General features: G+C 38.7%; 1 protein-coding gene across 6 annotated transcripts in view; it reads left to right on the top strand.

Moving 5' to 3' along the window:
- Positions 1-25,475, top strand: part of rgs19 (regulator of G protein signaling 19) — a 48,951-nt gene that overhangs the window by 801 nt on the left and 22,675 nt on the right. Inside the window, exons 1-2 of one of the 6 annotated variants that reach the window (XM_046869543.1) lie at positions 8,699-9,147; positions 13,437-13,547. The exons of 2 other annotated variants lie outside the window; for them this stretch is intronic. In XM_046869543.1, the coding sequence (XP_046725499.1) occupies positions 13,533-13,547 (15 nt within the window). In that variant the 5' untranslated portion in view covers positions 8,699-9,147; positions 13,437-13,532. Of the gene's footprint in view, positions 1-8,698; positions 9,148-13,436; positions 13,548-15,587; positions 15,692-25,475 lie in introns of those variants that run through there. 3 more of the 6 variants (XM_046869542.1, XM_046869544.1, XM_046869545.1) reach the window with 3 other exon arrangements.

Here is a 25,475-nt window from a genome sequence, read left to right as displayed (position 1 = left end):
TTATATAATTGTTTTTCATTTTTCCTCAGTATAGGAAGATTCTCGTAGTGATGTCAGTTTTTTTTAACGCGAACACTCCTAACGCACAGATTAGCACACGATGCTGTGGGAGGGGGGAAATTCAAGCCAAACATATAGGAAGTGCGGGCGGAAAAAAATCGCTTGTAGTTTATATGTATTCACTTCAAAGCTGATGATATTTATACGTTGTTATGTTTTATAGTCGTAATTCTCTCTCGAGTTGTTCTTTTTATTCCCCCCACATCGTATATCTCGAATGATGTTCTCTCGCTCTCTCCCTGTGGTTCTGGCGTAGTAAAGCGCGTCCCCGCGTCACGCGCGACACCTTCGGGTTGAATGAATCGGGAGCGCGCGCCGCGTGCTGGTCCAGAGAATAGTGGGCGGGTCCTGGAGCGAGAACGGCGCGTGGCGGTGAGAGAGAGTGAAGGCGGAGGGGTGGGGGGCTTTGAACGCGTGCGCGTCGCGCAGAGCGCGCTCTCTGCAGAGCGTTGCGGGAAGTGGGTGTGGTAGTGCTGGTGTGTGTGTGTAGGGGGCTGATATGGGGGTGATATGGGTTAAGGGGTGTACGCGCATCGCTTACTCGCTTCTGACGTCATTTTCGAGGACTCCCGAGGTATTTATGTGTAGAAAAAGGAAAAGAAGCCCATGCTATCATTTTCCCTTTTCCTTCGTGACAGTCATTTAATTAATTCAGTGGGGGAAAAGCATGCTGACATGGTGTATCTAGGAACTGATCAACTATTACTGGAATTTGAAGATACAGGAAAGACTGTGTGGTTCTCTGAATCCATTACATTTTCACACCTTTAAAATGTTGTACTTTTTCTTGTCACTCAGATGGCATTCTCAAGTACATCATTTGTACTTTAACCACGTAAACTTCTTGAAATATCCCAGATTTGTAGGAAGTTGGGGATAATGATTCAGCACCCCTGGAGCAGAGTTAAGGGTTAAGGGTCTTGTTTAAGGGCCCAACAGTGGCAGCTCGGCAGTGTCGAGGGTGCCAGAAGAACTTCAACCTGATCAGTTATCCACTGAGCTTCCCCTGGTACATATTAGTGTACATTTTCCAAAACTTTTCTAAGCTATTGAAAGTGCAATTATGCATCATAAGACACTTTAAAAATCGTTGACACTATACACATTTCCAAGTAAAATATTGTTAAATAGAAACTTACACTCAAAAGTACCACCCCAGTAACAAAGAAAGATGAGGATGGTTTCCTTTTGAGATGTCAATTTTTTTTTCCCTCATACCACCTCAGGGAGTTTTTTTCTTGCCACAGTCACCACTGGCTTTCTCATTAGGGTTAAAGTTATAAGCAAACACTTGTGTACTAAATTTATAAATTCTTTTATTCAAATTTATAATCACTTTATCTCTATGTAGCTGCTTTGAGACAATGTCTAATGTTAAAAGCTCTTTACAAATAAAAATTAATTAAAAATATATATATATAAAATTCCAAAAGATTATTAATAACATAAACAGACGCAGATTCTCGAAAGTTCTAAAGTAGAAATATCTATCATTAAGAATCTCTTTTTTTAATATATATATTCTTTTCTATTTCATCATAATAACAAAATGTAAATAATATGGCACCACAATAAACCTGGCAAGAGAAGGCCACCCACCAAAACTTGCAGACCAGACAAGGAGAGGGATATATATATATATATATATATATATATATATATATATATATATATATATATATATATATATATATATATATATATATTTAACAAAGACACCAATAATAATACAGAAAGATCCACAATAGGACTTTATGAATGATTGGTCAGAAAAATAAGAAGACACATTTAGAGTTACCAGACAGCATATGGCATACTTTGGGGAAACACATGGAAAAAAGGTTTCTGAAGGATATTCTGGCAGCAAGGGATATGTCCTGTGTGGTACAAACTCAACACTTTTAATTTCTCCAAGAATACCATTCCTACAGTGAAGCATGGTGGTGGATGCATTTTGTTTTGGGATGTTCTTCATCATCAGGGACTAAAAAGCTTGACAGTTTGGGTAGTTTTTGAGGAAAAAGTTTCAGTTTTCCAGAGGTTTAAAACTGGAATGGAGGCAAGACAATGACCTTATGCATATTGCTAAATATACACTGGAGCCTTTAAATAGAAAAATCTAAATGCCTTAAAATAGCCTAGTCAAATACCAAATTTCAATCCAAGAATCTGTGCCATAAAATTGCTTTACATTATTAGAGGAGCTAATGTTCGCCCTGTTTCATGACTCTTGTTTTGGCCAAGCTTTAGCTGTCAGACAGAAGGCCTTACTTTCGACTTTAGAATACTTTGGTATACAGAAAAGTGCATGTTTATCTTAATGATTGTAAGTTGCCCAGGTCCTGTGGCTGCAGAGGAAGCCCAAATCATCACACCTCCACTACCATACAGTATGAGGTGTTTGTGCTGATACACCATGCTTGTATTTTACCACATGTTGCACTGTGGCCAAACATCTCCACATCAGTTGCACTTTTGCAGACCTAAGGCATGCTGCCATGTTCTTTTTAGAGAGAAAATGCTTTCTCCTGGCAAAACCATACTTGTCCAGTCCTCTTCTAATTGTACAGTCATTAGCTTTTTGCTATTTCACCTAGGGGTGAATCTGTTGTTATGTCCACCCTTGGCAAGATTGGCAACTCTCTTAAAAAACTTAAGATTTTCCACTTGTGAATAATTTGTGAGGACATTGTAGAATGATGAATGTAGAATGTTTTGGAAATGGCCCTATAACCCTTGCTAGATTGACAGGCAGGCCATTGCTGATGTCTTTTCTCCTTAGCATTGTGTTAACACACCTGAACTCCCCAGATCAGCAAACTGCTCAAACTTTGACTTTTATAAAAGTTGTCACATTTGCTGAGGATTATTTAATCACCCTTTAATTATAAAAATGTTTTATTTATTTATTTATTTATTTATTTATTTATTTATTTATTTTTAATGTCTTTATCTTAAATGAATAAATTAAATGACTTTTGGCAATGCAGACATGCAGCACCCTGTTTATGCGGTAAACTGTAGTACATGAGTGCACTATGTAGTTTCTGTATGGTATAACATAGAATAAACATGTATTCAGTAATCACATGACCACCCAAATAAGCTAGTTTACTAGATGTGTTTGTGCTTATGCTAGCATAATTCACTGGTTATTGCTGGTGTATTGTTTATCTGGTTGGGCACAAACCGTTATTTTTGTGTTTGTGTTTGTGTTCATTTTTGTGGTCGGAAATGAAAGCTGCGCTCGTGGGTGTAGCATTGAGTTTGAAGGTGTGACTTTCAGCATGTGCTGGCACAGTGCCATTTGTAATTCTCAGTTAGTGGCAACTAATCGGTTATGTAAGCGTTCGCTATTTATTTCGTCTATAGTAACCGCTTTATTCTGGGCAGAGTGGTGTAAAGTATGATAGAGCCAAACAGGCCATTACAGTGCACCAGGTACACACATTGACACATTCATACCTAGGAACAATTTATAGTAGCCAATCCACCTACTTGCATGTTTTAGGGAAGTGATAATGAAAACCTGGGCCTCAAATGCTAAACATTTTAGCAGAACCTGACCAGTTTTATGGAATACTAGATTGCGAGTGCTCTTGCCGTGCATATCAGTTTGCAGAATTAATCAAATGTGGGGTTTTTTTGCAGTCAAATTCATGGCCATTAGCTCCCTGGTGTGTTTTAAATTCTTTTAGTGCAAAGGGCCTGAGAAATATCTAGGATCACTAAATGACAGCAGCAGTTATTTTTTTAATGCTTAACCATTAATGATTTCTTTATAGTTATAAATAGGACTATTTGAAGTGGTGATGTTAAGCATCATAGAGCACTTCACATAACTTTAATATTCAGTTTTAAAAGAAGTCTGCTTAAAATGGTTAACGTATTGTACATTGTAGCAATTCTCTGGCCTGATGAAGCTGCCTTTATCTAATTAACGGGGTTAGAAAAAGATCTGCTACAGAAGCTGATGTGGTTCAGACCAGAAAAGTATTTATTTATTTTTTTATTTTTTACTTTGCTCATGTTGCCAGTGCACACCCTCTGATTCCATGCTGCACATGTCGCAATATATTGACCGCTTTTTGTCACAAATCTAGTCACTTTTTATTTGTATGACCAACCATCCAAAGTAACCAGAAACACCTCTCAAAAGTGCTTACTGTCAAAGTTAACATTTTTATGTGCACAATAATCCTATAGGATCACCACATGAGGATACCGGTGACAAATTTCAGTGTAGCAAAACATTTTCTTTTTATGAAATTCGTAAAGTCATTGGAAAGCATGAGACATGTATTTAAAAGTGGGTTTGTGTGTGTGTGTGTGTGTGTGTGTGTGTGTGTGTCATAGATCTTTTGGAAATAATATGAGATTATGGATGAATGTTACAACTACATCTGCACTTTTGAAATAAATGTGGATCTTCCAGTTAATTAGAGTATCTTTAGATACACTATATGGGCATTGATGTTTGGACACCTGACCTGTTATGATAATTCACTCTTCTTGGAAGATGTTCCACTAGATTTTGCAGTGTGTTTGGGAAGATTCGTACTCATTCAGCCACAAGAGTGTTAGTGAAGTCAGCTACTGATATACAGTAGGGTGATATAGGGTGAGGAGGCCTGGAGTGCAGTGCAGTGTTTTAGTTCATCCCAAAGGTATACAATAGGGCTGAGGTCGGAGCTCTGTAGCATTCAAAATCTACCACATTAACCCATGTAGATCATATGTTCATGGAGTTGGCTTTGTGTACTGGGGCATTGTCATGTTGGAACAGGTTCGGGTCTCCAAGTTCGAGTGAAAGGAAAATGCTACCACACCCAAACAAATTCTACACAACCATGGGGATTAACTACATATGGCTGCAAAAATTAGGTGTCCCAGTACTTAAGTATATTTTGATGTGGAATAGTTTCAAGAGTTACATGGAATATTAATTGCATGATGTAGCCTAATCTAGTTTAGATAAGTAAGTAGATGAGTGAAAAAGTGGAAAGCACTGATATGTCTGTGTAACTTGATGTGGATGAGTGACTTTGTACCAGTTCGAATTGACCAAAGCAACGACAAATACAGTACAGACCAAAAGTTTGGACACACCTTCTCGTTCAAAGAGTGTTCTTTATTTTCATGACTATGAAAATTGTAGATTCACACTGAAGGCATCAAAACTATGAATTAACACGTGGAATTATATATGGAATTATATACATAACAAAAAAGTGTGAAACAACTGAAAAATGTCATATTCTAGGTTCTTCAAAGTAGCCACCTTTTGCTTTGATTACTGCTTTGCACACTCTTGGCATTCTCTTGATGAGCTTCAAGAGGTAGTCACCTGAAATGGTCTTCCAACAGTCTTGAAGGAGTTCCCAGAGATGCTTGGCACTTGTTGGCCCTTTTGCCTTCACTCTGCGGTGCAGCTCACCCCTAAACCATCTCGATTGGGTTCAGGTCCGGTGACTGTGGAGGCCAGGTCATCTGGCGCAGCACCCCATCACTCTCCTTCTTGGTCAAATAGCCCTTGATGCCTTCAGTGTGACTGTACAATTTTCATAGTCATGAAAATGAAGAAAACTCTTTGAATGAGAAGGTGTGTCCAAACTTTTGGTCTGTACTGTAAATAATGTATTATCTCGTTTGTTGCTCTGTTAGCGATCAAGTGTGACTGCAATTGAGTTCGCAATATATCATAATGGTTGAAGGAAGACCAGTGCAAGTCATTTATGTCTACGGGGAAGATATGGTCTTCCGCACCGAATTCAAGCCAGGCTTATTTTAGTGAGGAGGAGCGTTCCAAATGCGGTCACTGCAAATCTGCGCATCAGATAACCAGGAGAGCAAGGAGTCTTTTGTTCAAGCGGCCATCACTGGCATTTACTGAGCACCGACATATTCTGTGGTTCAGACATTCAAAAACAAGGTCAACATCAATAAATCAAACCAAGTTCGCTCGCTGTTACTAGCTTCCGGTTCCACATACGCTCTTTAGGAAGACTTCCTTCACACTTTCTATTTATCACATTACAGGCAGACAAACACAGCCCGAGACTGACAAACATCTTCTTTGTAGCTAAACGGGATATTCCAGTTAAACACATTTCACTGTGAGATATGCTCTTTTTTTGTTTTTTTTTTCGGGGACAGGAGATTTTTGTTCAGTATTTTGAGTTCTGGAAAGTTACTTTGGTTCGGTTGGAATGTCTGAGAGTAACAGATGACTGTATGCTATATAACTGTGGAGTATGTGACTTGACTTTTTAAGCGTTGACTGTTATATTGAGCACATGTCAGATAGGTGTAGATATTTATGCTCACACATGACAGAGTTAGCCTTGAAATGAGAACGTCAGTGTGATTTAATGAGGACTATACACTAACTGAATGTGAGTCGACTCTCTAAGGCTGATTGCATTGCCTTTGGGGAAGAAAACGAGTTTATATCAGGTGTAATCATGTGACCCAGAGTCAGTGGGGGTTCTTTTTCAGCCTGTTTTGCAAATCTTTCAGAGCTTGTTACTTAATGGTTATAGTAAATTTGTAGAATGAATACAGTGTAACTAACAGGAAAAGTATGCGGTTGCATTTCATGGAGTAGTGGGGCAAAAACAATATGATTCATTTTTAGGCAAAAATCCTGCACGGAGGATTACGGAAGCAAATCGAGACAAGTGGGGAAAAAAAAACATAGCGGATTTTTTTTTTTTAATGTTACGAAAACGAAAAGTTGAACGTACTTGGGCGACGGCCAATCAGATTGCATTAATGTGGCACGGGTCTCGCCATTATTCACGTCGACTTTCACTGCCGCACGGATAAAACGATGCGACAGACGGCAGTGCTGTAACGGCTAAAACATGATTACAGAAATAAGTCATTTTTGATTGTAACTATTGCAAAATATTGCCCAAAATCATACTGGAAAGTTAATGGTTTAAATAAATGTATTTCATACCCCTACAAACATAGAGGAGTTGATAAGGACTTGCACAACTGGAATTATGTTCATATGTAATTATATTTTAAATTTACTTAAAAATAAATAAGAAATATGTCAAAGTTTTGGACAGTTTGTGTAAACCTCTTTTCACTGTAATACAGATCTAGCATACAGTTCCACATTATTGATGCTGAGGTATCAATCATTTAATTACATGTTTCTATTAAAACATCAATTATTGTTTATTCCTTATCAAAATAAATCTTTTAGCTATCTCACTCCACACACACACACACACACACACACACACACACACACACACACACAAACAGGCATACATAAATGAACAGGGAATGTGTATTAGATGTGATCCGGCTGACAGGAAAACAGAGTTCAGAGTTCTTTCACTGCAAATTACCATGAACCAAATACGCAGTATTTATTTAGACAAATGTCTACAGACACCTGACCATATGATTCCTGAGAGGATTTGTGCTCATTCAGCCACAAGGGTGTTAGTAAAGTCAGGGACTGATGTAGGGTGAGGAGGCCTGGGGTGCAGTCAGCATTCCAGTTCATCCTAAAGGTGTTCGATAAGGTTGAGATCAGAGTGCTATAATAGGCCACTCAGAATATTTCACTCCAACCCATGTACATCATAACTTCAGGGAGCTGGCTTTGTGCATAGAAACATCGTCACTGGAACAGGTTTGGGTCTTCTAGTTTAAAGGAAGGGAAGATGTGCTGCTTCCACATCCTAAGACATCCTATACAATTGTGTGCTCTCAACTTTGTGGTAAATGGTTTTGAAAGGACCCGAATGGCTGGATAATCAGGTGTCTCTGGACAAAATACTTTTGTCCATATAGTGTACGATGCTAGACATTTATAAGATGATATAAGAACAGATTTACACTTGAGTGTATTGAAAATGAAGGCTTTAAGTTGTACCTGTCTGTATGTTGTGCATTTGTTGATATGCGTATGGTTATTTTTTCAACAGGACCCAAAGAGAGAACAGTCTCATTTTTTTTTTAAATTAAGTCTCAGTCTATATCTATTTTTTTTTTAAATACGCAAGAGGACATCATGAAAGTATTGGTATCACAATACTAGTTTTGATAATACTTGATATTTGATCGAAGAGTTGGTCATAGAATAATAAATAGATCAACTACACACGATTGATTATACACGGCTGTCTATAAGTGTTCTGTAATTAAATATGTGTATCATCAGTTTTAACTATTTGAATAAGTCTAAAAGAGAACACTCAGAGTGTATTAGTACAGTTTTGTCATCAGGCTGACAATTTTCTATGCTATTAATATTTTACTATATCTTTTGGGTAAGGTTACGTAAAGGGTAATTAGTTATAGAAAAAAAAAAAGCGCAATTCGATCAGAAATCAAACAAACACATTTTCGTTCTTAGTAAACTCAGTATGTCATTTGCTGTGTCCCTCTGTATAGATTGATTTTTTTTTTTTCCTCTGTCCTTCATATTTTGGTCTGAAGGAGGCAGTTGAAGTGTGAGTCACTCAAAGATTAGCCATGCTTCACCATAACAAAAGACAGGTCCTAAAAAGGAAGCATGAGTCACGTATGTCATTCTGTGGTCATCGCTGTGTTTGGTCCATCTTTCCTTGCCATGTTCTTGTTCATATTATCGTCATAGCGGAACGCCGGCATTCGAAATCAGCATGCAAGAGTTTTTCCTCACCTTGGATTTTCTTACCTCATAACGACCGCACTGTCCTGCGCAACATGACCTGGTGTGAATCCGGCCGGATTCTGACTGTTTCTTGAATTTTTACTTGTAGTACTACCTGTTTTTTTTGTTGTTTTTTTTTGTTTTAAACGTACAACTTATTTTTTTTGAGTTTTCGCTGTGCATGTGTATATTCCACAGTACAGCTTCACCAACTTCCCTTTCTGTCCTGTCTTTTTCTTCTCTTGTCTGTTGCTCGTTTCCCCTTTTTTTTTAAACCGAGTTCATCTTCCTCCGCTCTTCTTCAGCTTGTTAAAGGAGAAGTAATGTAGCAGATGCCGGCCATGCCACACTCACCCATGCTTTCAGATATGAATATATTCAGAGACCACCCTGGCAATCAAACAGCTTATTAATATTTTCACAATGTAAGTACCATCTTCCCATTAGTACTGCGGGAACTCGCTGCTTATTTGGGTTATTACATGAGAAAGTTTATGTCGAGCAGAAATATAGATGAGAATTGTTAGAGTTAATCGAATCGTAGGGTTGTATTATATGTTATCAAGATTCTGTTTGGACATATTGAAGCTGGTTTTGGAAACAAATAGCCTATTTGCATTTGATCATTTAAATAGCAGGAAGTTTTTTGTGTTTTTTGTGTTTTTTTTTTTTGTTTTTTTTTTTTTACTTTGTACAGTTTAAGCCTGGTAAGTTCTTTTCTCTTGTGTTGAATAATCTTCAAGAGAAGACTGCTCTGTGGTTATATTAATCATGTGACTGGAAATAAATAGTTTGGAGAGATAAGCAAGACAAAACAGTGTACAACCTAAAACCTATGAATGGGAAGTGTGCGGTTTAATACAGCAACAAGTCCAAAGAAAAAAAAAGCTGACTATCAGTTGTTGTTTTTTTTTTAATCGCTAAAATAGTTATAATTTCTAGTCACAATTTAATAACCATTTTGTCAACATTTTTTATTCAAAACCGAGCAGGAAAGTGACATGGTTTTTATGCTTTTTCAAAGTTTTGGTAAAGTTTTTACATTTACATACAACGATTTACATTTTATTACATTTTTTGCATACTTATACTGTTTAAAGTTATTTAAACAGCATTATATTTTAAACAGTAAATCATTTGAATTGTCTGTCCTTTTACTTCAGTCAAGTGAAGTTTTTTATTTATATAATACATTTTATATCACATCCGTTACTGAGTAAAAAATAAATTGAAATAGGAAAAAGCAATAAAATAGAAATCGCACCCCTGAAATTACCTGCAGAAACCCAGCTGAAAGATGGAGCCAGACAAAAAACAGACAGCAGCAGCCTGCTGGTAACTAGTTAGTAATTATGCTTACGTTAATGTCCTATTAAAATGACCAAAGCGATTGAATGTAAATACGGATATGACTTTATATACGTGGAAATAAACAACTCTGTGAATGTTAAATCGATAGTTGTTTTGAAGTCGGGTTGTTGTATTTACTGGGGTTTCATTTTTCCCAAATGTTTTAGGATCGTGGATCGAGAAATAATAAGCGCGAATAGCAAATAGAAAAAATATATTGCAATTCAAAGTGCTCCAGAATTTTGCACAAGGTCATGGTTTTTTTTTTTTGTTGTTGTTGTTGCTTTGTTTTTTATTTTATATATATAATTTATGCTGACACAGCTTTTCTCCTCTCTCTCTCACGCTATCAAATATTGCGGTTAGAGTTTTACATAAATAAAGTGCTGGGTACATGCACAGGGATGAAGATGGCTGAAGACGAATATACACACAAGGATACGTGTTTTTTAAAACGAGATGCACTTCACCTGTTGGTGTTGAGCTGCTTAAAAATCTAATAGTAAATAACCAAATATTGTTTTACAGCATTTTTTTTTTTGTATGTTTTTTAACAGTGCTGGGGGCTTCAGTGAATTTCATTTAACAGTCAAAGGGATCTGGAAATGTTTTTAGAACCATCATATTCATCAAAACAAAGATATTTTTAGTTTCTCTCTCTCTTTTCTCTCTCTCTCTCTCTCTCTCTCTCTTTCTCTCTCTCTCTGTGAATCTCCTGCTCATCCTTACAAAAGACCAAGTATTGTAGTATTAAAATATTTTAACCACAGGTCCGATCTACATGTCCACATGTTTTTCATTAAAACCCGAGCCATTGAAAATGCAACTCCTTTACAGCAGTTTGTTTCGGCAACGCTAAAGGTTACTTCCTGTGTGATAACAGACTACGTGGTTCCAAACCAGAATTAGTGTTCTAAAGAACTCTGCAACCTGTGTAAAGACAGTAATCAATAATCAGGATATGGGGAGAAAAACAAATGAAAACCATTCTCCTGATGGTTGTTGTAACAAAACATTTCTGATGAGCCTATAATATAGCTGTACCTGTTCGTGTTCTGACTTTCTTATCTTAAACACAGGTTATTCATTATTTACCTTTATGTACACTTCTCTCCAGTAATGGAAAGGCCGTATTCAACGTTAGCGCGTTCGAAAGTTTCAGGCTTGCAGGGAAATTTCTATGCGCTAGACTGCACAGTAAGATTTCGATTTTGTAAATGGCCTGCATGTAGTTCGCTCTTTAGAGGTTGAGTCGATGTTTCCGGTGTCTGAGACGCTGAAACACGGAAGAAAATCAGTGTATGGAAAATATAAAGTGAGTAAGTAGAACACATCAGAGAGAGTTAATAAAAGAAACACAAGAAGACTCATGTTTACAGTCACGGCATTTAGCGGCACGACTTACTTACAGTCACTTCCTTTATACAACTGAGCAGTTGAGGATCAAGGGCCTTGCTGAGGGGCCCAGCATAGGCTGCATGGTGGTGCTGCAATTTGAACTCACAATCTTCTGATCAGCAGTCCAGTGTCTTAACCATTGAGCTACTACTTCATTGCGGCTTCCAACAGAGTAGTTGAGGATTAAGGGCCTTGCTCAGGGGCCCAGCATTGGTGCTGGGATTTGAACTCATCACCTTCTGATTAGAAGGCTGAAGCCTTTACCACTGAGCTACCACTTTCCCCACTTTCTGATGATAAACATCGAATTAGAGTCTAGTGTCGTTGTAGGCTGTCAAGTCACAGCAAGCCAGCAACTCCGTTTCCCAGCAAACACTGCAGCCATCAAACATGAACTACATTTCCCACATTCCATATTCAACCACTGACTGAGCACAAGTGGCGTCAATTACACACACAAACTAAAAAAGAAAATTGCTTCTCCTCAATAGTTCTCCTCATATTATCAAGCCTTGTTATTCGGACTGCTTCCAAGTTCATGATTCTAGTTTCGGCCGGTTTATCTCGATTGTAATTCGTTCGACCTTCTGTTTTTGACCACATGCTTGATTCCCGTTTTGGATGTGTCCGCTTTTGCATTTAATCGAAAATGTGTTCACCCGCGTTTCCGTGCGTAATCCTGATAAGGTGACGAAGGCCATCGAGGTGCCGCACGTCCTAGTTGTATTTCTTACAGCGATCACTGCAAACGAGTTGTATTTCGGCATTCCGCTTTACATCGTTCAATATTTCCAGCAGCGTATTAAACAGCCCTCGATCGAGCGTATTCGGCATCACAACGCGTGAGGTGCCGTACCTGTAGTACGCTAAGGTGTATCGTCTGGTATCGATTAATACCAGGCTGTGCGTTCAATTCTTTTTTTTATGCTTTCCAAACATCACAGACTGGATAATAAAGTAAGCTGTACATCACGTGACAGCGCTTAGAATATGCAAAGAGTAATAAACATTTCAAATGCACTCCTTGTTCTGAAAACTTTACTTCCTCTTTATCTCAAATCAGGAGAGGCTCCAGGGGTTTAAAAATAGCATGCAGTTTTTCATGTACTAGGCGGCACTAATATCTCTCTCTCTCTCTCTCTCTCTCTCTCTCTCTATCTCTCAGATGCTTTAAACAACATTTCCCAGCTCGGTGACTCTAGGTTAACGCGTTCAGGAAGTTGACCTATAAAAAGTGGAGAATTCAGAATGTTATATAGATCTGCGTGATGTTCACACCCCAGCAGGATCACAGCCAGTGCACAATAAACGCCTCCTGCTTCAGAAAATCCCACTCTGACTTTACAACTTTACTGGATAGTCCACAAAAAATGATTGCTTCGTTTGTTCGGCAGAGGGGAATTGTCCACAAATGTTACTATGGTCCCGAGATAATGTTTAATGCGTTACGTGCCTTTAAACAAATGTTGTGGGGGAAATCCCGCAATCATGTTTTAAAACGGCTCGACGTTGTTCATCGATTCCTGTTATCCGATTTCATTCGTCTCACGGACAAACCATTCGCGTACGTTGAGCCTGATCGGAGCGAGCGTGTATATTTATCACAGCATGCTATTTCTAACAAACCTGTCATTTATTATAGCTCGTTTGAGGATATTTTTTTATTGCGTGTATTGTGACAGCTGCGATCTGGTACCAGTTTTACTTTCACCGTCTGTTTCCGCACTGCTTTTCTCGGCCTTTATGCATAAAACCCAAATCCACATGTAACTGTCGACCCGATTGCATGTCTTACAACTCAACTGTACTGAATAATGCATATACGCTTCAGCTCAATGCATTCGAAATAAGCACTGTCCTTTCCTTTCTCTCTTTTCTTCTTCTTTTTTTTTTTTCCTTCCTCTGTGTGTGCGTATGTGTTTGTTCATGTACACCCTTGCATTTCCTTGTGTGTGTGTTTGTGAAGGAGAGGTCCGCAGCCTGCGGGGGGATGACATGCATGTGTCCAGGCTTTTAACAACGTTGAGGATTGTAAGACTAGTTGGCCGCCGTCCGCCGAGCCATGATGGACGTTCTGGTAACTCGCCGCTCTCGCTCTCTCTCTCTTGCTCTCTCTCGCTCGTCCGCTGCTGCTTGGGGTTGTGTTTTTTATTTATTTATTTTTTTCCCCCACTTAGGGGTCGTTTCCTCTTTCTTTGTTAGTTAGTGGTATTTTTTGTAATGTTTACACTTTAATGTTATGCTGATGATGCACCTACATATGCACGCATGCATTCCCACAATGCAGTTAAATCCGTTTTGACATTCACACCCTTCATTATGCCGTGTCTGCAGTGTTTTTATAATGATGTGTACATATGTATAAGGGTACATGCTTATATTCTCAACAGTGCACCATTCAGGCCTAATAGATACGACTGGTCAAAGATGTTCAAGGCATATTGTACAGTATATGGCGAAAGGTTTTTGGACTCCTGACCGTCTCTCTCATCTATGATCATCTCAGTCCTGATGTGGGTCCCCCCCTTGTTCTGTTTTGATAACCGCAACTGTTCTCGCAAGGCTGGATTTTAATTCCCGGCTGCGTGGATTTGTACTCATTCAGCTACAAGGGCATCAGTCAGGCACTGATGTCGTGCAAAGCTGCCTGGGGTGCAGTCAGCATTCCAAATCATCCCAAATGGGTTCGGTAGGATTGAGTTCAGGGCTCTGTGTAGGCCACTTGATTTCTCCTGTGCCAGCCTGGACAAAATTGTGTCTTCGTAGACCTCTGAAGCTAGATCTTATACTTGCAAGCGACTTTCTTTACAATTGTGCGCCTCCAAATCTGGTGCAGCAGATTATAGACGTCGTGTGTCGGGCGAATACTTTTGGCCCCACAGTCCACATTGCATGCGCACTACACGTCGATTCTGAGTACAAGTTACTCCTGTCATATTTTAAGTAGCTATGTATTTGGTAGTTAGTTATTTAGTACTTTCCAGATAGTCATAACAACACCTTTTGTGTGTCTGCCTGTTTTGAACTGCATCCTTATGAAGCACAGTCATACATCTCTAGTACACGGCAGCATCATGAACATGGCAGTCGCATAGGGTGAGCTGAAATGTCACGCACTTTCAGACCCTTTTGCACCATCTGATTTTGATACACTGTGTCTGCTACAACAGTCAACTTGGATTGTTGTGGCGGGAGAGAAGTGTAAGTCTGTAGTGTGGGAGTGTGGGATAAAACTCGTGTCTTTAAGAAGTTAGTCACATGATTTATGTCCAGTCAGGCATGGCATCTGGATAAAGTTAGAGTAAAGCAAGATCTCGATCTAAAAACAGACAACCAAGCCGACATTCTTCCTTTTGCGTGTGTGTATGTGAGTGTAGTAACTAAGTAAAGCCAGCAGACCTCTCTTAAAGTTCCCTGGCTGCATATCTCACATTTATCTTGCATATCTCTATAGGATGTCACGTCTAGTAACGCCGACGGAAATGAAAGGAACAAAGTTACTTATTGCCCTGGTCATTACAAGCTGGTCAGAACTCTTTCAATGAGTATTGGCATAGATCGGTCTTGACTGGACACCATTTACCAAAAGACGTTCGCAAAGTCGGCGATTTAAATATCGTATCAGGATTGGTCGAGGTTTGCTGACTGTGCAGGACATAGTATATGATTTACATCATTTTGATCATTCAATGTCTAAATGAAAACAAGGGTCCTTTATTCCTTGTGGATGTGGGTGGGGTCAACCTGTAGATGTGATGCCATCAGCAACAGTTTAGTGGTCGTATTTCTTTGTTATTGTTAGCAGTATGGGAGACATCAGTACATTTTTCATGGGCTCTCTGTTTTCCCGTTCCTCCCGCCATTCATTCATCCATCTTTGAATGCTTGTAGGATTGAATTAGAGTACACAGTATGCAGAAGATGAACATTTTGGAATTGATGCAAATGAGAACAAGGTTACAGCAAGGTCAAATATCTGCAGTAGGGTTCCTTTAACAGCTTGCTTCACTTTTGGGGTGGGTAGTTCTGCAGATACAAATTAGTAACAAGAAGGACTACGCTTGGTTGAGGAAGCATCCCCATTGATGGTGCTGACAATGAGTCTGACTTGTTTATATGAAGCAGCTGTCAGACTGTAAATGAATAATACTCACCCGTTGGAAAAGAGTTTTCTCATAGGGAAAAGATGTGGAAGCTGTGATTTGTTACAGCCAGTAGAAGGTAAGTGGGTAGGGAAAAGTGGAATTGATGGAGATTGTGATTATTAGTTATTATAAGTATCTCTCCCTTTCACACATTTGCCTTTCTGTTTCTTTGCTGTTACTTGGGGCACATATGGGGGGAAAAGGAAATAAGCTTTTTCATGCATGCTCTGTTGTACACTAGGATCTTTGTAGTACATTTCTGAACTTCTTTTTGGAAGTTCTTTTTTGGTAAAGGGAAAGTCTATGGATCCACTACAACAGGTTACTAAAGTTAAATGACTTGATCTTGAAATGATTTTTCAATTTCAATCTACAGTGGTTTGAAAAAGGGTTTCCCTGATTTTTTATTTATTTATTTATTTTATTTTATTTTTTGCATGTTTGTCACACTTTTTAATGTTTAATATAACATTACACATTATAACACAAGTGAACACAACATGCAGTTTTTATATGAAGATTATTATTATTAAGGGAAAACAAAATCCAAAACTACATGGCCCTGTGTGAAAAAGTGTTTGCCCCCTAAAACTAATAACTGGTTGGGCCACCCTTAGCAGCAACAACTGCAATCAAGCGTTTACAATAACTTGCAGTGAATCTGTTACAGCGCTGTGGAGGAATTTTGGTAAACTCATCTATGCAGAATCGTAATTCAGCCACATTGCAGGGTTTTCAAGCATGAACCGCTATTTTAAGGTCATGCCACAGCATTTGAATAGGATTGAGGTCAGGACTTTGACTAGGCCACTCTAAAGTCTTCATTTTGGTTTTCTTCAGCCATTCAGAGGTGGACTTGCTAGAGTGTTTTGGATCATTGGATCTCATTTGTTTCTAAAATTTCTTTGGATCTCGGCATGATGTCTAGCTTTTGAGGATCTTTTGGTCTACTTCACTTTGTTAGGCAGGTAGTATTTTAGAGATTTTTGATTGTGAACAGGTGTGGCAGTAATCAGGCCTGGGTGTGGCGAGAGAAATGTAACTCAGGTGTGATAAACCACAGTTTTAACAGGGGGCAAACACTTTCACACAGGGCCATGTATTTTTGGATTTAGTTTTCCCTCAATAATAAAAAAGTTCATTTAAAAACTGCATGTTGTGTTCACTTGTGTTCTCTTTTACTAATATTAAAATTAGTTTGATGATCAGAAACATTAAAGTGTGACAAACATGCAAAAAAAAAAAAAAGAAAAAAGAAATCAGGAAGGGGCAAACACTTTTTCACACCACTGTAAGAGGACATGCAGGAGATTTTTATTTTATTTTTATTTTTTTAACCAATGTGTTAAACAGTGCTTAGAGAGTGCGTGAGGGATGTGAGATTGAATACATAATGTAATGATTTAGGGTATTGTTCTCTCTCTCTCTCTCTCTCTCTCTCTCTCTCTCTCACCCACTCTTTCACATGTTGCCCCCGAGAGAAACATGACTATTCAGTCTGGTTTCTATGTTGGTTCTCAGCACTCCTAAATGACTGGCCAAGTTTGATTTTTAAAGTAATTTTTCTATTTTCAGACTGCAATAGTCTGTAATATAATTTTGCCCGGTGTTGATTGTAAGACTCGATCCTGTACTTCTGCTTGTATAAAGTGCATTTAGATTAATGCCAGTTTTTTTTCCCCCCAGATGTAAAAAAAAAAAAAAGCTTCAAAGCATGCTATCTCTCATAAAGTAGGACGTGGTTAAGGTGAGCACTAGATGAGTTCGAGCATTCTTCTTTCTTGTTTTCCCTCCTGCATGCATGCAGAACAGGAAATGACTTTGCTTCCTCGGGGGGGTGAGGCTGAGGAGCTCGAGGCCAACCTGAGATTTGCTTTTCGTTTTGACATTTCCAAATGCAGCGTGTTGCATTTCGATGCGAAGTTTGCATTGCGTCATTTGGCCACCCTATTTCTTTCACACTCTCAGAAAATCCAGATTGCCTCAGGACCTTTTGTGACTTCAACAAAATCAAGTTGCGAGTGTGTGAACGTGAATTGGACGGCGCATTTTTTTAAATGAGATACTGCATGTCAAAAGACGCTGGGTGTGATCATAAGGGTTGGAACACTAGGTTCTTGAACTTTCTCTCTGTATGTTAACGTTGCGGAATATCGGTCCTTTGTGTTGTTTGCCGATTGTTGGCCATGTCTTTCAGCTTGACAAGCATAGTTTTGCAATATGGAGAATAAATTACAAAATCAAGAAACTTTTAACGGTCGATCCGACGCCCTAATTCTCCTACAGGCTTTCACTGTTACCCCCTGGGTATTTTTTAGACAGTACATTAAAAAGCGTGTTATTGCATGTTCATTTACATTTCATGTATGTATATTTACCTCCCATTATTGGATAATATATATATTAAACCAAGTCAGTAATGTTGACATGTGTAATGTCCACAGATCAGCCATAATATTCAAACCACTAACAGGTCGCATAAATAACACTGATAACCTCGGTACTGTGGTGGGAAAAAATAGGCTGCACTTGCACAGACGGGTCTCACAATTGAGGTAAAACCGGGAAAAATGGGCAAATACTATTATAAGGATGTAAGAATGTAGACACCTGGGACAGAGCATCTCTTGTGGGGTGTCGAGTATCTACCGATTGTTGACCAAATGTAAACAACCGGTGACAGGGTCATGATGAACATGAGAACTGAAGGCTAGTCCATCTGGTCTGATCCCACAAAAAAGCTGTAGCTCAAACTGCTGAAAAAAAATCATGATGGCTATGATAGCAAGGGGTCAAAATATACAGTACAGCGCATCACATGCCGCATAGCTGTAGACCGGTCAGGGTGCCCTACTGATTCCTGTTCACCAGACGTTTCTGCAATAGGAACATCATAACTAGACCATGGAGCAACGAAAGAAAGTAGACTGGTGTGATGAATCACATTTTCTTTGTCCCCATGTGGACATCTGGGTGTGTGTGTGTGCATAGCTTTCTAATAGAAGAAATGACATCAGTATGGCCTATGGGGAAGAATGCAAAACAATAAAGGTTCTGGGCAATATGTTCTACTGGGAAAGCCTGGATCCTGGCATTCTTGTGGAGGCTATTTTGAATCATACCTATCAAAAACGGTGTTACTGCACTTAATGGCAACGGGATTCCCTAATGGAAGTTGCCTCTTTCAGCAGGATAATAAGCCCTGCCACACTGCTAAAAATAGTTCGGGAAATGTTTGAGGAACACAACAGAGTTCAAGGTGTTGGCTTGGCCTCCAAATTCCCCAGAACTCTGGGATGAGACGATCGAGGCCATTCCATGGAGTTGCTACCTCGCTACTTACAGGACTTAAAGGATTTACGCTAACAACTCGGTCAAAGATACCACAGCTATAGATATATAGATAGATAAATGTATATATATATATATATATATATATATATATATATATATATATATATATATATATATATATAGGAATGGAGACAGTCATATTCACCAGAACAAGGAATATTGGCATCAGTTTCTTACCGCTGACACATGATATTCACAGCACCCCATCCAGACTGAGTAAGAGGGATGTTTTTCTAATCCTCCCACTTTCAGCTCTCTTTTACCGTGTGGCGTGAGACCCCGAAGCCTCCAGGATTTAGCCTTGCTTGCCAAATCGAATTTCAGTTAATTTCACATCTTAATACTATATATAGTGTTTTTTCGTGTTTTTCGTTTTTGTTTTTCACATTTCTTCGAGCACTTTATGCGTGCGTTTGTTTTTGTGTGTGTGTGTGGGCATGTGTCTCACATGTTTCAAACCAAAATGCTGTGTCAAGGATAAAATATCTTATGGGTTTAACCTTGTAGGGGGAAGATACTATGACTGTACTGTTTCTGTGTTTTTTTTTTTAATATACATATTATACTCTTTATTTCCATCAGCTTCAGTCCGACTACATCAAAAAGCAAATATAATTTACAGGCAACTGACGAATAGTTAGATTTTTAAGCTAATAAGGCAACAAGGAAAAGTTCCACTTCGCTGCCCAGGTCTGTGTTTCAGGTGACACTCAGTTAGAAGGTTTTTAAATAACTATATAATAAAGTAAAGACAGTGAGCGTGTTAAGGGATTTTCATCTTATCTGCTCCAAACAAGCATTCTATTGTTCCGCATCACGTTCGCACTCTCAACTAAACGTCGCGGGGCCACATTTTGACCGTGAGCTGGTGGTCGTTGTCCTCCCCACGAACATGTTGTCCTCAAGTCTCACTCACCTCATGTTTAACCACAAAGCCCGTGTGGAGTAAACAGGACAGTTATTCGGTGGCTCGGCAGAGTTTCATTAGCGTTTCCACACGCATGCGTGTTCCTGATTCAGAAAAGATTATCTTTATTAATAGTTCTATCGTCAGCCAGATGATATGAGGCATGTATCTCGACAGCCTCCCTAATAGAGCTGAATATTTCTTTCAGCTCCAAAGAAACTCCAAAGAAGCTTTCCTATTATGTGTTGGGTTCGAATGCTAATGGTACGTCCCAGCGGAGGATGATTCTTCCCTTCTCTAACCTAAACACTAATACTTGACCAATTCATGCTAATTTGCGATTTTAGATGGCTCTAGGTTAAAAAGGCACACACTTTGATTGGTCACATCGCAGTGAAGTCCCACCACATATCACTTGTGCTTGTCCTGGTCACCCAGAATACTGATTTGTCCACCCAAAAGTTTAGTATATTGCTATAATGTAGTATAGTATATTTATTGCTCTGTGTTATCACAAGACTAATTTCAAGTTTTTATTCGTAATCAGCTGCTACTTACAGTATTAACATTGACAATGAGTTATTTTGAAGGGTTTCTGCTTTTATGTTGCAGCTCACTGTGTTAGGAGACAAATATCCAAGGCTAAGAGAGGACATGAAGGAAAATTATTGATGAAACTGCTAGAATAACATCAGTATAGCTGTGGGATAGCATGGGAGGACTTTTTTAGGGGAAGGGGCCAGGAAGGTTTTCAGATATGCCATAATTGTATAACTTTTGCACACACTAAAGTGTCAGTACTCTGTCTCACAAGCAGAGGTGAATAATAGAAGAGCTGCAGAGTAGAAAAAAACATAGTGTCGAAACCAATAATAAAAAAAAAGGGACGAGAATGCAAGTGACGACATTGTGTCATAAGGGGACAGAGACTTTTCCAAGGTTATCCACTGAGAGCTTTATGCGGAGCAGATTTCATAAAAGCGTATTAGCGTATTTGTTTACCCTGCTCACACCCGAACCCATATAAGGTGGAGTGGACATGCTTGTTGTAAAAAAGAAAAAAATTACAGCACATACTTCACATCCCATCCCAGAACTTGCTGTTTTCATTCGTATTCTCATGCCCACATGGTCCTAAACCTTTTACCCCATGTGATCTCTGACTTCTGGCCTGTACTGTAAGAAGAGGGACTCTACGGTTGGCTAAGACAGGAAGTCAGCACATCACGTTGGCACGATGTAGTAAGGGACTAAGAGATGCACTTCTCCCTTTGAATTCACTAAACAATAATTAAATCATTCATATCATGATTTTGTCTGTTCGAAATGTCAAGGCTGTCCAAAAAAATATCGTTTTTTTTTTTTTTTCCCTGAACTGAAAAAGGTTACTGCGGACGTGCCTTCATGTGGCCTGCGTGCTTATCGCTCGGTCTGCAGAGTGGCAGAAAGAGGAAGAGACAGCGCTGACTCACTAGGTTTCACACACGCCCTTCTGTCGCTTACAACATCGGGCCAGTTACAACACTTCCCTTCTCTGCCTGTTTCTCGCTTGCTTCGCTGTAGACTGAGGACAAATCTCTGTAACCCGGGATTTAACCGTGTCTATATCACGCAGGTTTCGTGTTCACCAGCCTGTAGTCATTATGCTTCATTGCATCATGTGTGTTTCTTTCTCGCCTCTCGGTACGAGCCATTGTTCATACTGGGCGTCGGACCGTTAGATACAAATCGAGAAAAACTTCAGGAATCATATGCTTTATTACCAATGTCAAACACCGCTTATAGGGAGAGAGAGATGTTAGGTAATTGCATTGTCTTTTTAACAGAGGTATAGGTTTCATTTCAGCTTTAGATCGGAAACCGCATACTTCTGTGTTCAAGCACAGTTGCGTTTCTGGGTCGCGACACAGAAAGTGGGTATATGAGTAAGTATGACACGCCCAGACACAATAACACACCTACAGCATCTCACATTTTCACATTTCAGCAACCATTTTAGCTTCTCAAGGGACAATACCTAAGAAATGAAACTTGGATACATTTTAGAGGAGTCAATGTGCAGCTTGTATAGCAGTACAGATTTGCTTTCCTCTAAAAATAACTCAACATACAAACGTCAAAGTGAGTACACCCTAAGTGAACATGGCAAAACTGTGCCAGTATTTTGTGTGAGCACCATTGTTTGGTAGCACTGCCTTAATCCTCCTGGGTCTGGAATTAACCAGAGCTGCACAGGTTGTACCTGGGATCCTCTTCCACTCCTCTATAATGACATCACAGAGCTGCTGGATGTTTGACACATGGCGTTTCTCCACCTCCCGCTTGAGGATGCCCCACAGGTGCTCAATAGGGTTTAGGTCTGGAGTCATACTTGTCCACTCAATTTACCTTTAATTATATGTTGTTATTATTAATAATTAATGATATTCATCTATATCTAGTCATCTATATTTTAATATTGTAATTTTCAAATTTACACCAATGCAAGTGTGATTTAAAAAAAGAATAGCAACAAAAACCTTCAGCACACCACCACCTTGGCATCGTCTTGGCGGTGTGTTTGGGGTCGTTATTTTGTCGGAAAACTGCTGTTCGGCCCAATTTCTGAAGGGAGGGCATCGTGTTTTGCGTCAGAAATTTCACAGTACATGTTGGAATCCATTTTCCCTCAATGAAACACAGTAAACTGTTTGCTGGCTTTCTTGTGAGCCAGCTGCAGAAGAGGCTTCCTTCTGCTACGACGGCCATGCAAACCGATTTGTTGCAGTATTCGGCATATGGTCTAAATTAGCCGCTTCGTTGTTTAAGCCGCGGGGTTCCAAGCGTGGGAAAAAAGTAGCGGCTTATAGTCCGGAAAATACGGTATGTTGTATCTTGCACCAGGTTGCCCGCAAGGACCACATGAGTCGCCCGTGGGCTTTTTCTAAAAATAACTCACCATAGCGGCACTTACCAGTGAGCTGCATACATTTTTTTTGTTGCTATTCTTTTTTTAAATCACACTTGCATTGGTGTAAATTTGAAAATTACAATATTAAAATATAGATGACTAGATATAGATGAATATCATTAATTATTAATAATAACAACATATAATTAAAGGTAAATTGAGCAAATTTGTGTGTATCAAACTGGTAGCCCTTCACATTAATCGGTAGCCAAGAAGTAGCTCTCAGTTTCAAAAAGGTTGGTGACCCCTGTTATACATGAAATTGAGCTTTCGGAAATGTATCCAAATTTGTGGACTGCTCTGAGAATATGTTTAACTCATCCAGCGACAGTAGCTGAAGCAGAGAGAAGCTTTTCAATGCTGAAACGAATCAATAGGGGAGACGTTGGGGCATGGCGCGGTTCACCCAGAGCGGCGTTCAAGCGAGAACCGCCATTGACGCTTTGTGGTATCTACTTAACACAAACATACAGCGTTCTGCTTGATGTTGAACTGATGCTGAACATTTTCAGATTGATAAATGCAGGAAGAAACTCCTGACTCTAACTTGCCACAGCACCCTTATTTGCGAGTTGAAAACATGATTTTGGGCTCAGGATAGTTTATTAGATATCCGTGTTTAACTCGAGCAAAGAGTTTTGTGACAAAAATGATAATAGGACATTATCATTATGATAAATCATAGTACTTAAGTACATTTGAAGGCAAATACTTTTGTACTTTTTTCTCGAGTGAAAGTTTAAAGGAAGCACTTTTACTGGAGTAATTTTTTAGAGTGTATCTCTACTTTTACTCAAGTACCTGCTTGGTATACTTCATCCACCAGTTATTTAAATCTGTACTGTTATACAAGCTGCACATTGACTACTCTCAAATATATCCAGGTTTCATTTCTATAGTATCGTCCCTTCAGAAGATTGACTATAATGGTTGCTGAATTGTGAGGGATTCACTCACTATTGTGAGATACCGTATACATCGTGTTTCTTCAGATAAGTTAACTGCCATCGGTGTGTATCTGTGCTGCTGTGTGTCAACCACTCAGTCAGTTGCTAGGGATGTGTGTTTGTTTGAGTACGTAGAAACGCTCTCACAAGATGTTGTGAACATGCAGTCAATGTGTAAGCAGTAATAATATTCCCTTATCACATTCAGCGCTTTTGTCATATACTGTATAGGGTGTGGATGTGCTTCATAACATCTGTTAAAAAACTTTCACTTGTGACAAAAACGGAAATAATTATTATTTAATAAACAGATAAGTGTGTGGATTTATACACAGAAAACTACAATCAGGATATTTTGGCAAGTTTGTGTGTATACAGTGTGAGGTTTTGGACTGGTTGTAGCTCGCATTCTAACAGCCTGCCAGATCACACACTGGTTTTATATATATATATATATATATATATATATATATATATATATATATATATATATATATATATATATATATATATATATATATATATATATATATATATATATATATATATATATATATATATATATATAAAGATATAGAATAATATAAAAATTATATTAGGGTTGAGACAAAAGTTCAGCGATAGAGTTCAACTGTCTTTATTGCGATCAAGTCGTACTAATTTAAATGTCAAAAATAAACCGCGTTGCAGCTCGTAACACGTTTCCCTTTCGCCAACTTTTATATCCTTTATGAATTTCAATAACCTGCTGTTTAAGTTCGAAGAAGAGCAACATAAGGTAATCTTTCTAAGGCATCTCAGCTCCACTTTTTCTCTTGAACAGCCCCAAAAAAATGAAGCCATGAACGTGTTCACTCACAACAGATCAATTAAAAAAAAGTGTAATAGCACTATACGAGATTTCAATAAGCATCTGCATTGCTGTTCTTTACGTCCACCGAGCCTGTTTAAACTTAGTTTATATCACTTCAATAAGATTTAGAAGAAGTTTAGTTAATAACTCATCACCTGTATTTCGCTCATGACTTTAACATGTATTCCTGAGCAAAAGAAAACTAAAGTCAGCAATCTCAAAACCTAAAAATTTGATGTGCCACATACACATTTATTCAGAGTAGGACATGTAGTGAAAAGCTTTTTACGACCCTCCAACACCGAAACATGAACAAAGAAATAGGATATAAAAATTACATAAAGTGTAAAAAGTTCGAAAGTATATTAAACGTATAAAGCACAACTATATATATATATACTTGTGTGTACACGAATAAGACAGAAATAGATATGGTTGTCACTCAAGTGTCAATTTGCTGGTATGTAAAAACTGCCAGTATGCTGGAACGATGTAACATATATGACAATCATTGCCGAGATTTTGCCGCACCTCTTTCTTTTCCCAGTACCAAAGTCACAATCTTTAGTCAGCAAAAACGTGTGGGAAAAAAAGGACGATGGCATATTGCACAAAATCTCACGGCAATACTCATAGCACACTCTCATTAAAAGGCAATGCGACGACTTAAATCTCGTATTTATTTATCGTCCCATGATTGCTATTGAACTATCGATTTTAACTCTAGTGTTGGAACTGTGCGATACAGTTAGAAAGCAAAGAGTTTAAAATGCTTCGCATGTATTTGTTTGTAATTGCTTTTTTTTTTTTTTTTTCCTTTTAAAAGTCATGCCCATTATGCATTCTATT

This window comes from Silurus meridionalis, chromosome 16 (genome assembly GCF_014805685.1).
Source record: "Silurus meridionalis isolate SWU-2019-XX chromosome 16, ASM1480568v1, whole genome shotgun sequence".
Lineage (NCBI taxonomy): Eukaryota > Metazoa > Chordata > Actinopteri > Siluriformes > Siluridae > Silurus > Silurus meridionalis.
The sequence above is the reverse complement of the archived record's forward strand: the minus strand, read 5'-3'. Positions and strand labels throughout refer to the sequence as shown.